The sequence below is a fragment of the Gymnogyps californianus genome, chromosome 14 (genome assembly GCF_018139145.2).
Source record: "Gymnogyps californianus isolate 813 chromosome 14, ASM1813914v2, whole genome shotgun sequence".
NCBI classification, from domain to species: Eukaryota; Metazoa; Chordata; class Aves; order Accipitriformes; family Cathartidae; genus Gymnogyps; species Gymnogyps californianus.
Window position 1 is genome coordinate 14,725,668 of NC_059484.1, and position 13,255 is coordinate 14,738,922.

The window sequence follows — 13,255 nt, forward strand, 5'->3', positions numbered from 1 at the left end:
GCGGCCCCGGGGGCGCTGTGCGGAGGCCGGCGCTCAGGGCCCGGCCTCGGCCCGGAGGAGCCGGGCGCGGCCCGCCCCTTCCTCCGCGCCGCGCCGAGAGCCGGGAGCCGCCGCCGCCGCCGCCGCCTCCGCCATGCCGGTGGGTGCCGGGCCCGGGGGGGGGCGCGGGCGGGGACGGCCCATCGCGGCCTCCGGCCGGCCCCGCACAGCGCCTGGGCCCCGCTGAGTCGGGCATCGGGGCAGGCCGGGGGCCGGGGGGAGGCCTGTGTGGGGCCGGGGGACGTGGTGGGGCTGGGCCCAGCGCCAGCGGAGACGGCGGGGCAGGGAGAGCGCTGCCCGGTACCGGGAGGAGCCGGCGGGGCTCCCCCAGCCACGGGGGCTTGGGCGCACAGGCCCCGGGGGAGGGGGGTCTGCGCTGGGACCCCTCCTGCCCCGGTACCCCTCCTGCCCCGTCCCGATCCCTCCTTCCTGCACACCGGCCCCCAGAGCACGCAGGGCATTTGTAAAATAAAAATCAAGCAAATGCCAATTACACTGGAAAATCCTAATGGGAACCGCCGTTCCCGAACTCCTTTCCAGGGTGAATTGTGTCCGTGGGGGTTTTAGCCTCTCAGTGGCGGGGGGCAAAGGGTGGTTTTGGATAGAAAGAAATATGGGTTGCGGGTAACAAATAAAAACAGCTTTACTTTTCTTTTTTAAGGAAAGTAAAACGCATGTGCAAGAAAAAGAAATTAGGATCCGTCTGGTGCCAAAGGTTGAACGCGATGATTAGTGTTACAGGCAAGCACGTTTATGTTGACCCAGTATCTCTCACAAGTAGTGAAGATAACACTGGGGCCCTGGTGGAGTGAAGGGATGAAAAAACAGCACTAATGTTCCTTAAATTTCAGTTTCATTGATATTTTTATGAGTTTATTACGCTGGGGACCAGAGGCCTTGTAGACACAAGAAGAATAGGATGGGCAAGCACCGAAAACCTTGCAGACTAAGTCAGGACAGTGGGTAGCTGGAGGCAGGAGACTTGCTTCTCCTGGGCTCCCCTGGGCAAGTGGAGCGAGTCCAGCAGAGGCCCACAGAGATGGCAACCTGCGCTGACCCTGAAGGTGGCCCTGCTCTGAGTAGGGGCCAGACAGTCTCCAAAGGCCCCTCAGGATTATGCTGTGAGGGACAGCACAAGGATGCCATAGGGAGGAGTATGGAGAGCTCTCGGTTTTGCTGAGGATCCCGTAGTGGCATGTGTGGACCTTTTGGTTGGGGAGGATTTGAACCCACTTCCCCAAGGAAAAAGGTACATGTGGAGGACGAGTGCTCGTGGTGTCTTGCCGGCTGTGCCCTCCCTGACCCGTCGTCTGCCTCTTTTCAGAAACACGAGTTCTTTGTGGACATGACCTGCGAAGGCTGCTCCAATGCGGTCACCCGTGTCCTGCACAGGCTGGGAGGTGAGTCAGTGCTGGGTGTGTGACAGCCAGCTTGCCAGAGCAACGCCAGCTCCAGGGCAGGATGTCAGTGCCCTGGGATACTCCGTCTTGCAAGGGTAGCGCTGTGGGTAAAAGCTGAAAATGGCTGGTTGGAAACCTCTGCTCCCTGCTCTGCTCTGAGCCTGCTGCTTAGTCAGTAACGAGTCGCTGATTGTTCGCAGGACTCGTGTGATCCTTGGAGAAATGTCAAGGGAGGGAGGAGCTGCCGTGGCTGCAGGTGGCTCTGAATCACCAGGGCCTCATCCTGAACCCTCTGGGAACCGCACTGGTAGACCCCTGCTCAGGCTGCCAGAAGGAAGGGATGTCCTGCCAGGCGTTGTTCCCAAGGAGGCCTGGGCTATCTGTGGTGCTTCCCTAGATGTGTCATCAGCATCCATGTGCAGAGCCATCACAGTGAAGAACTGCTGAGCAGAGCGTTTGGTGGTTGCCTGTACAGCCTGTTTGTAATACCACCTGGAAAATTATAACCCATGCCTCCTTTGTGCTGGAATTACCAAGAGAGAGGGATCTGACCCACACTCACCAGTTGTAAGGACCTGTCATCCTGCTCCCCTCTCCTCACCGAGTGAGAACAGCTTTCAGTCACCAAGGCAAAGGCCTTGCAACTTCTTCCAGACCCTGTTACCAGGCTGTGGTGATCCCAGTTCTTCTGTGTGTGGTTGTCAGCACCTCCATCACTCTTCAACATGTTGGCCAATATCAGCCTCATGTGATGACGTGGCAGAGCTCTCAAATCTCATACATACCTACAAGTTTTGTGAAAATAATGTGGCTGGATAGAGACTTCATGTCCAGTTCCTTTCACTGGTCTGAGAGTGGCTTACCCTTATTAGCCACTGGGAAATCCACATGGGAAAGTGTCTTTTCCCTCTTCCTACTTAGAGCTGTTAGCTGGTACCACCACTGAGGAAACCTGTCCTGACCCTGTCCTAACCCCTACGCTAACTCCCTCATTAGTGCTTGTCCATGCTAAACCACAGCACAGGCTGAGCTGGTTGGAGGTTATAGTGGCTGGTTTAAACTGAGCTCATTCTGGTTATTGCGTGAGTGATTGTGTTGATCCAAGGTGGGGTGAGCACATTAAAGCAGCTGAGAAACTCTGGTGCCTGATGCGGATCTGTAGCAGATCTGACTTCCTTCATACCATTGCTGGCAGGACACCAGTTTGGTTTTGCTGGCTGGTGGTGGTATCAGGGTTTGCTGGCAGAAGGCACACGTACATTTGACTGATGGCCTTGGGAGCACAAACGTGTGAAGGTAAGCTTTGCCCATGCTCACACCATTTGGCTGCTTCTAGCTGTGCAAAATTTTTTTCCTTTCCTCATAGGCGTCCAGTTTGATATTGACCTGCCCAACAAGAAGGTGTACATCGACTCTGAGCACAACGTTGACACCCTATTGGAAACCCTAAAGAAGACTGGAAAGAACGCTTCCTACCTTGGGGAGAAGTCTGCGCAGTAGCCTTGCCTGGTGTGAGGAGGCTAGGTATATACCAGGTGTATGAAATGCTGAAGAGAGAGATCTGAGCTTTTTCCAGCTCTCCCAGTAAAACAGGCTGCTTCCTGGGAAGCACAAAGTAGGAAGGATGTGCAGGTCCAGCTTCAGCAAACCCCTCATATTGGAGAAGCAGCAGGACCACATACAGCCAGCACCATTTCTGTGTGGGACCCCTTAGCTACCCTGGAAAGCCCATGTGATCCCAACCATGGTTGTAGTGGAGAGGTAGAACATGGCCTCTGTGCCATTCCCAGGTGAACCTAGAGCTTGCCAGAGCATATCATGCATGAAGACAAATCCCAAAGACATTCACCAGCTGACCAGAGAGGGTGGTGGCCCCCAACAATACCAGGGAGGGCGATGGGACACAAAGACCCCTGTGGGTACATGATACAGGGGGTTGGTTGTTAGCACAAGGACCTCCAACATCTGATTCTGTTGATATCGCTGTTAATCCTCCACTAAACTCAAGGATGGAAAAAGAGCAGCACCCTACTACCCTCATGGATGTAAAATGTTGGGTTTCAGAATAGCTCCCAGTGCACACAGCCCCTGGCCAACTGGACATCTATCCCAAAGACAGCCTGATTGTTGCAGCCTGTCGATTTTCCCAGAGTCCCAGCGCTATGAGGACATGTACGAAACTTTCCTGACTGTGAAATGTTTTTGCAGACAGGGTTCGTTTTCAGTGGAAAAGAATGAATTGGGAGGAAAGGGCTGCCCACTCACTGCATGTACTGTTCTTTAGTGCCCAGGATTATTATATTGCACATCTTAAGAGCTTGTTTCTGTCAGTGGAGCTTTCTAAGCCAATGACATTATTTTAAAATGGTCTAGTTTGATCATCACAAATACCCAGCACAGATGCACTGAAACCAGTTCATGCTGATTTAATTCCCAGTCAGTAAATTAAATCAGGGATTTACACCAGCAGGAATTAAACTGATACAAGAAAGAGTTGAGCTGATACTGACGTGTGTATGCAATAGATCTGCGTTGTTTTAATAGACTGACTTAACAATTTGTATCATTTGAGCAAGCTCTCAGTAATTCTTAGAAATTGTTTAAAATCATAGCTTTAATCAAACAACATTGCTGTTTAAAACAGAGAGAGAAACATGCTCTGAATTGATTAATGCCTCAAATAGTTCTCAGCTCGTAGTATTGACTGCAAGAGCTGTTTTCAACTTGCAGGGACTTGCGGACTATGTCTCAAATGCCTGCAAAAGTTAACCATTACAGCAAACGCAGTCTCAAATAATGTGGATGTGTCCCTTTTCCCCTGGCCCTGTGTTGTCACCACTTTCCTTATATTACATCAAGGCAGCTAGGGAGTCAGTTCAGCTGGCCGACCTGGCAGAACATTTCTCTCGATGCTTTTGTCTTCCTATTGGGTTTTAACTGAAGCTATTTGACTTACCCAAGGATCGTAAGATCCAAAACAAAGGAGAGGGGTGGCTGGACTGCCCTTGCTAGTAGTTTGCTGCTAGATCACTTCAGCTGTCATGGGAAAAAACACTAAATTTAAATTTTACAGCACATTTCCCTCCATAGGGAATAGTTTTAGGGGGTTCATCTATAACAGGAGGGAGGGAGGGAAGTTGCAAATCATTGGCATAGAGCTCAAGGTGGATGGCTTTCCTTTGGCTTGTGACCGGCAGAGGGCATCTTTGTATAACGTTACCTCCTCTGTGCCTTGGTGTTTTTTCCTTTTATTTGTTTGTTTATTTATTTATTTATTTTGCAGGAACTCAAACCTGACTTCAGCAAAAAGATGGCTTAACTGTTTGCATATCTCCCAACTTGCTCTGTCATTTGACCTTTACTACCCTGCCAGATGTCGGAAAGCAGAGGGCTGGCAGGAGGAGACAGCTGCGTCTTGGGCTTTAAAAGTGGAGAAATCTAGAGGAGGAGGTTATATGCTGTTTCTAGTCCCACAGTAAATCGAGGCGCTGCTTCTATCTTTCAGTGCATGTCTATGTGTCTTGTGTGCGTTTGTACTGCTTTAAGTGGTTTTCTGTAAAAGAGGGGGCTCTTAGGGATGGGAAACTACCCATTCCATGCAAGACAGGTCTCCCAGGAAATTGCACCTATCTTTAGAAGCTGACTGCAACCTCTGCCTGAGGGGCATGTCTCAGGAGAACTGAGCTTGAATGTCACTTAGATTCAGGGAATCTGTGTCTTGTCAGATGTCTTTCCATCACAGAACAGACAAACTTCCCATTTGGGATCCAAGTGCTGGGAAGAAGGGACTCTTGCAGCCCCTGTAAGTCAAGGATAACCAAGTGTCCTTTTGAGCTAGATGGGGCCACGAGGCAGAAGTGTGCAGAAGAGAATGCCTGGGCTGATGAGAAATGCAGAAGGGATGGAGGAAGGAGAAGGGTGTGGGAATCTCTCCAAGGTCTCTCTATTTCTCAGCCCAGTGACCAGTGTTATGGGCTGCACTGTTGCTTTGCCCAGCTCCCATCCATTTAATTCAGGTTTTCAGCCCAGTGAAAGGATTGCATGTGTCTGTCCCAGTCTGCTGTCTCTCGTTTCACCTGAGGGATGTCTCCCATGCCTACCAGTCACATGTGACTTGTTCTACGGAAAGGAAAACCAATTAAAATTTGAAGGAAAAGGTTACTCTATATTGAAGAGATTTTTCACACTTGTACATTGAGATTACTTTTGACATAGTTGCAATTTATTCTTTCCTAGAGTGGTTTAGTACTTCAAAGTACTTCTTTACCATTGATCTAAAGCACGGTTAATTGCTGTAGATGCACTTGCAGGGGCTGGAGACACTTCAAGGAATGTGTTGCAGACATGTTTTATTACTTTTTAATTTAAGGGAAGCTAAAATTCTCTCCCCCATCCCAATGCCGGGGGAGTGAGCGAGCGGCTGTGTGGTGCTTAGTTGCCAGCTGGGGTTAAACCACGACAGGATAGAAGTGTAACATCACTGCGTTATTTTCTTGCATTAAAATCTCCCAGTGGCAGGAAGTTTCCAGAGCCAAGGCCCAGAACCACAGCCTATTTCTGCTTTGTGACCGTGCGCTCAGATGCACGGCATGACACATCTGGGGTCCCGGGTGAGTGAGTGAATCCCTTTCCCTAGCCCTTTCCCTTGCTGGTCTGAGCTGATGCTTGCCAATGTTGGTTATTATTTATTGCTTTCAGCTTCCTCCCAGGCATGGCCAGTGCATCCACCAGCAGCTGGTTGCCCAGTGTCTCAGCTCTGGTGGCAGTGGGCTGGGGGAGGACGTGTGCTGTTAGTTTGGCGTGGAGCTGGAGGGCATGTGGTGGCACGGCTGGCCTTGGAGCCAGCAGTCCTTGTGGCACTTGCTGCCTGCCAAACTGGCAGGCGGGACTGGCAGTGTTGTGCCCACAGAGGAGAACTCCCAGTCTGTCCTGCTGTAAACCAGGCTGCTCGTCCTTGATGTCTGGGCTGCAGCTTACGCTATCCACACTCCCCCAGCTGCTCAGCTCCCCTCTCCTTGCTCTGCTGAACTGTCTGTTTTGGTTAAAGCCTGCTTATCTCTGAGCCAGACAAAGAAAGGTTTCTACCCACAGCCAGCCAGGAGGTTCATGTAGATATCTGAAGTTTCAGCACCCATCTGCAGGGCTGGAGTGTCCCAGGCCTCCCCTCCACCATTCAGCATGGGTGGAGGGGCTGGACACTGCTTCAAGCTCTTGCCTGCTGCAAAAAAGACATTGCAGCTTTGGGTGGAAATCGGCTGCAGTGACGAGCTGTGGTCACCCCGAGCTGGCTGCAGAGTCTGGTGGGAATACACGCTGCCCAGAGAGGAGAGGAGCGATCCTTCACAAAGCCTGCCCGGAGCTGGTCTCCATCCACCAGAGCAGTGCTGTCCAAGCTGGGGACTCTTCCCGTCCTGGTCCCTGCCCTGGGCTTTAAGAAATGTCTCTAACTGTCCCTTGCAGCGAGCAATCGTTAACCCGAGGCTACTGTGCTCTACCCGGCCATTAGTGTCATTTACAGCCCCTATCATTTCCCTGGGTGCGCAGCATGACAGGGGCTGCCCACAGCCGCTTCCCCGAGGTGTCCCTGCCACTTGCTTTCCGATGGAGACTGTGCATGTGCAGGGTTTGTGGGCTTTCATACCTGATGGCTCGTGGCTTTTGATGTCCTGCTCCTCACTCGCTGTTCCAGAGCAGAGGGGACAGAGGGGTGGCAAGTCTGCATAGGCCACCTCTCTCTGGTGCCATACGCTGAGGATGCTGATGGGAGTGAGCAGTTGGAAAAGCAGCAAGGGCTCCTGTGAGCCCTGCTTCAGCCTTCCTTCAGTGGCCCCAGTGCTGAGACCCTCCCATCACATCCCTCTTCCTTTCGCCTGGCCCTGTGGAGAAGGGAAGGGAGCTGCTAGGATTTCTTCTTCAGCACAGAGGAGGGAAGCGCTGTGATGGTCGCTAACCCCAGCACTGCAGGCACATTTAGTGAAAATACCAAAGAACCGAGACAACTCCTATTAGAGCAGGGCTGGAGGAAGACACCCAAGCTGCTGCTTGTTTTCTTCACCAAAAGCCCAGCAGGACAGCATCATGTGTGCTCCCCCATCAACCTTGCAGGCTTATCGGGGGAAGAGGGCGTTTCGACCAGACCAGGCAATCTGCAGAATGCTTTCTTTCTGCCTGCTTTCCTTTCCTCTGGATAAGATAAGGTGTTTGGGGAAGATGACAGGCTGGTCCTGCCTCCAGGACAGTGAGTGCAGGAGACTCTGCACCAACACTCCTGAAGCAATGACTCTGCAGGAGCACAGCGTGCCTCCCAAAAGGCCTCCTGTCCCAGAAACACGCAGCCAGAGCGGAGTAATAACACCCTGTGACAGTCCTTGCTTTGGTGCGTGGGCTGCGTTTAGGCTGATTACAGCTGGGCTAGGGAAGTTAAGGAAGGATGGTTGAGTCTGAACAGAGCAGCAGACCTGCAGGGTGGCTGTCTGAGAGGCTTATGGAAAAGCTTTGGGAGAAAAACCAACTTCTTCCTGGAGTCTAAAAGGGTAAGACCTAAGTAGTACCTAAGCAGAGTCTCTTTGCACCACCACTGCCCAACTTGAAGATCTTCAAAATCTTCATTCATCAGGTTGGCCTGAAATTGGCCCCCAGGTTGCATGTCATGGAGAGGGACCCCAACAAGCGTGCACAGATAACATGGTCACAATAATTTCCACAGGAAACAATATGCCAGACACTGAGGCTGTGAGGCCGTTTTCAGACAAGGAAATGCTCAGTTTGCAATGCAAACAGGAAAGGGTGGCACTTGGAAAAGGAGCTTTCCTGTAGCACAGACACCCTGGCTCTGCAGGACATCCCACTGACCTGCTGGAAAAGGGACGTGTCAGCCCTGCCAGCTGCAGGACAAGCAGCTGGTGAGGTGGAATTTGGTGCATTGCCACCCATGAAGATGTCCTCCCAGCAGCAGGAGTTCACTTCTGGTTTCTTCAGGAGGTTCTCAGCCCAGCTCCAGCTTAACTGTGAGAGTCCGTGAACTGCCTCTAACTGCGGCACCAGTCAGAACTGGGCAAACCCGGAGGGATGGGCTTTAAAAGTTCTTTTGTTTCCCTTGCCTCAAAATTATCTTTGCTTTCCCCCCCCCGTGGTGTTTGCAACAGAAGGCATATGCTTTTCTCACCTGCCTCGTTGCGTTTGCAGCGTTGCCCTTCTTGTAGTGCTGCTGTGCTTCTGGGTGTCATTTTTCACCCAGTGTTACCTTCCCTGCTTTTTAAACCAAAATCTGATTTCAGTGGAAAAGTCTACAGCCTCCGAAGCCTGGCCCTTTATCCACAAAAGAAAAAGCTGCCTTGGTTATCCCAGAGCCGCCTTAAGCACCACTGGCTTTTTGGCACTTTCTAATTACCAGATGACAGGCAGGGGATGATTTTAGCCAAAGGAGCAGTTGTACTCAGTTGAACCACCCAGTAAATGAGAGAATTTCCAAAATAACACCGCAGGCTGCAGAAAGCAGACAAGGGATGGGAGATCCCCCTCGGAGCCTGCAAATGGTGATCCCTGATGGCTTGGAGAGGTAAATTGCTGTGAAATTTCAGGGTGGGAAAGAAGGGTTCAGTTTGCAACAATCTCAGGAATTCCACAGGTGTGTCATGTCTGGGTGTTAAGACTGTTACACAGGGGATTCATTATCAAAAGATGGGGATTTTCTACTCTTATTCTGCTTTTAAATGTTTGCTGTAAGAAACAATCCGCCTTAGGCTTCTGCCTTCGCTCGCCTGCCTGCTCCCAGCCCAGGCATGGCAGTAGCAGAGCTGGATGAGCACCATGACTGATGTTTGACTTGCAGGCAGGATCATACCCCCCTGCTTTTGGGGTCAACATCTGCAACATTGCCCTGATCAGCTGCTCTTTGAGCTAGAGCTGTGCAGCTGGACCTGGAGGCCCCCGTTACACTCGGCTGGGTGTCTGTAGTCACGAGCATCACCCTAAGTGGTCGTACATCTCTGCCAATGGAGGCCAAGCGTGATGAAATGAGCTGATAACGTGGTCCCTTGGAGGGACTCAAGCTCCCAACCTGGCTGGAAAAAGCTTGGCAGTCTCACTGAACTAAATGTGCTGGTCTTGCATCTTTTCAATAAGGTCTACAAAGACCCAGTCTTCCTTGTTGTGAGGCCACAGCGGGGCTGTGGCCGCTCTGTAATGGGTGATGCGCAGAGCTGTCCTGATGCTTGCTGCACTGACGTACAGAGCCATGCCAAAGGTCCTTGCTGGTTCTCACCCCCCTGTCAATACAGGCAGATTCCCTGTGTGACCATCACAGGCAGCTTTCCACATTGCAGCTTCCAAAACAGCAAAACACGTGGGGACCTGACAAACTCCCTCTCCAAGACTGTGGCAGCATAAACAGAAAAAAAAAACCCAAACAAACAAAAAACAGCCTTAATTAAGGACTTCAAGAGCAGGAAATGTGCACGTGTGCTAGCCAGAGCACAAATATTTTCTTTTGGAGCTGCTTTCTCCAAGGGTTCAGCAAGGTGATCAAGGCTGGACTACAGAGCGAGGGTAGCAAACAGTTCCCAGCCCCTCCGGAAGGCAGCGGCCACAGGGCATTGCTGTTCTGCATCCTTCCCTGGTGCTCCAGCCTTTGGCTTTAGCCTCCCGCAGTATATACTGAAGCTATTCAACCATTTAGCTAAAAGCAGATGGGGAGGGAGAGAAAACAAAGTCAAACGAGAGGGAGAAAGGCAGCTTTTGTGCTGCCTCTGTTTGCAAAAGACAGCCCGAGCCCGTTTCGGACTAAGGTTTAATTTATTGGACTCTGGAGAGCTGAGGTTCACAGCCCCACAGCTGCTGCAGGCGGTGGCATTTTGGGGCAGCGATAGGGAGCAGGTAGGGAGCCAGCTCTCATGAGTGAGGAGCTCCCTCAGAGGGGCTGTGCGATACATGGGACACGATGCAAGGTCCCTGGCTGCTCTGGGGAGAGCAGATCTGCTCTGTGACTGTTCTTCTACATGGACCTGTCCCAGGTCACCTGGAAGGGACAAGGGAAACTGGTCTGCATAGGCAGGAGCCTTCAGCCTGGCCCTTCCTGCTATTGTCCCTCTGCTCATGCCTCTTCCTGAGCACCTCCTGAAAGACTGCTGGGTGCTACATAGCTGGGTTCCGGTTTCTTCTTCACCAGTCGAGGCCAGTGCGTTGCTATGCTGCCACTGGGGCAGGGCACAGCCAGAAGAGAGATGCTGCAGCATTTCACACTTCCCCATAGTTCCCTGTTCCCAGCTGGTATGAAATTCCCAGGGCAGGACCATCTCTGTCAGCCCATCTGAGACCTGCTCCCCCGTTTTCAACAGACGGATGAGAAAATGTTAAAACAACAAACGCAGCTCATTCCCTTGTGAATGAAAGGAGACGCTTGAATGGAGCAGGAATCCACTGCGCCCAAGTACCCTCTTGCTCCATTTCAGATGAACCAAATTCCCCCCCCTCTGAAGCTCTTGCTCGGCCGTGGGCAGAGCTTGGCCCACAGAAGCCAGCGTCAGCAGGGCGCACAATGCCCAGCAATCATAACAGGGGCTGCTGGCTTAATCTGCTGTGCACAGCTTTAAAAAAAAAACAACCCACACAGCTATTGTCAGGGTGATCCCACCGATTGCATCAGAAGTCTGCATGGGACACGGGGCTGTCTCGAGGGTGGGCAGGGCTCAGTGGGGTGCTGCCTGCTCGGGACGGCGTTGTAGGGAACAGCCCTGGTGTCCCTGGGGCTGGCTCTCCCGGGCTTGGCGGATGAGCCACAGCACAGGCTTGTGCTGTGCTGCTAACCTAAAAAGAGAGCCTACGGTCCTTTGGCTTTTGCCTTGCCTTTGTGACTCAGCTGAGCTGGGGGGGGTTAGTTCTTCACATCATCACCGCAAAGGCATGGGGCAAAGAGCTTAGGGTCTCCCTTTGGTGGAGAAAACCCCAACACCAGTATTTGCATCTATATTTCCCTTGATTTTTTCCTTCCTCACTTCCCCTGCCTCTGACCAGTGCTAAATGCTTGTGCTCTCCCAGAAGCAGCCAACAAAGCAGGCGGCTCGGTGGGAACGATCCAATTTCCAGGGCAACCGGGATGGGACTGAGTCCAGAGCGTCCTCGACTCACAGTGCTGCTCTTATTTCTCCACGGTTTCCTCTCCATTTGCTTTCTTAATTCACCCTGTCCTTTGCCAGGGGAGAAGCCAAAAAAGCAGAGATGTGGCACGTCCAGAGTCCTCCCCGCTGGCTTTACAACTGCTGGGGGATTTTTAGCTTTCCAGTTTCAGGAGCAGCCCTCCAAGCTTGCCCTGCCCTGAGGTCAAAATATGTCAAAGTATGGTCAAAGCAAGAGCATAGGAAGCCAAGAGGCCAGCTCTGATTCTTTAAAGGCTCTGCACTGAGCTGTTGGCTTCTCACCAAGCGTCCATGTGCTGAAGACAGGGATATGTATACCCAGATAAGGATCACCATCCTTTGCCACTAGCACTGGCCACCCAGGGCCACCTCCACCATGAACCTGCTGGGGACAGCTGGAACTACAATTCCTGGTGTGTCCGGAGGAAAATCAGAACGCCGGGGCCCCTGTGCCCCACCTATCCTCTCAGCTAAGTGTCTCCAAACCCCTGCTTGCCATCCACTTGCTCCCCTTGTCCCCGGCAGAGCCAATCTGTCCACAACTCCTCTAAACAGGGTCTCAGCAGGCCAGCGGAGTGGTGGGTGCTCAGCTGCATGCCAGGCAGCTCAGCAGAGAGGCTGCATTAGCAAGAAGCCAGCAAACCTTCTCCATGAGCTGCCCAGAGCTCCAACGAACAGCAGGAGCTGCACTTGGGATAGATGCTGGAAGAGCCACTTTGAGGCAAAAGAAGCTGGGCAGGAACCAGCACTGCTCTCTGCCGTGGAAAACAATAGACCCAACCCAACACAACCCAACACAGGAGGGTTTTAACATTCATCCCTAGAGTGGGATAACGCAGAAAGCCTCCAGCTGTTATTTCCAGATTTACAAACCCAACAGAGGAGCTGCCAGAGAAGAAAACTTGTTTGCGTGGGTGTGCATAAAAATGAAAGCCAGGCATTGCTCCCCACGCCTGGCATTGTCTCTCTGGCCCCTGGCTGGGCAGCAGCTCGGCCCTGCAGCGCGTGGGGAAGTGGGGAAGGAAAGTGTCCCTGTCCCAGGCTGAAATGGGCCCTCTCAGATTTGCAGAGCAGAGCTTGCTCCCAGGCTGGGGGCGAGCGGCTGGAGCCCGCTCCCCTACACGTCAGCCTGGGACCGCGCTCCAGATGCGGCCATCGGTAGGTGCAAAAAAAAGGGGCCAGGAGAGGAAATCTCGCTCCCTGTTAGTCCCTCCTTCCTTTCTTCCACACAGAGCTCTAGCAAAGTCGGGAGGGGGATGCACTTTCTGATTCCACTGGAAAAGGTTGAATACAGAGGGATTTGGGGAGGGGACAGAGAAAGAGATGTCCCTTCCCATCCAACCTTTTCACCCCACCTTTCCATCCAGAAGCAGCACAGATTCCCTCAGTACCACTCACTATTTCTAATTCCTTGGAGGAAAACCAGCATGAATGGCGAAACCTTGAGCAAGGTGATATCAGTGTCAGTTCCAGCACACCTCAGGCAGTGAGAACCTTCGCTCTTGGGGCCTGGACTAGATGACCTTTCAAGGTCCCTTCCAACCCAAACTATTCTATGATTCTATGATTCTTCAGAGCTAACCAGCGGGAGAGGAGCAGGAAAGGAGCCCTTGGGCACATGCAGGAGCCAAGCTCCCTCGCCCGCTGCAGGGATGCCCTTGCTGTCCACAGCTCATCAGCCTC

The 13,255-nt window shown here is 52.3% G+C and overlaps 1 protein-coding gene across 1 annotated transcript; it reads left to right on the top strand.

The window, feature by feature from the left end:
* Positions 1 to 133: 133 nt before the first annotated feature.
* ATOX1 (antioxidant 1 copper chaperone) lies at positions 134 to 4,943 on the top strand. Its single transcript, XM_050905311.1, has 4 exons — positions 134 to 139; positions 1,364 to 1,439; positions 2,806 to 2,963; positions 4,723 to 4,943. The coding sequence occupies exons 1-3, from the start codon at positions 134 to 136 to the stop codon at positions 2,937 to 2,939; spliced, it is 216 nt and encodes a 71-aa protein (XP_050761268.1). The 3' UTR covers positions 2,940 to 2,963; positions 4,723 to 4,943.
* The last annotated feature ends 8,312 nt before the right edge of the window (positions 4,944 to 13,255 follow it).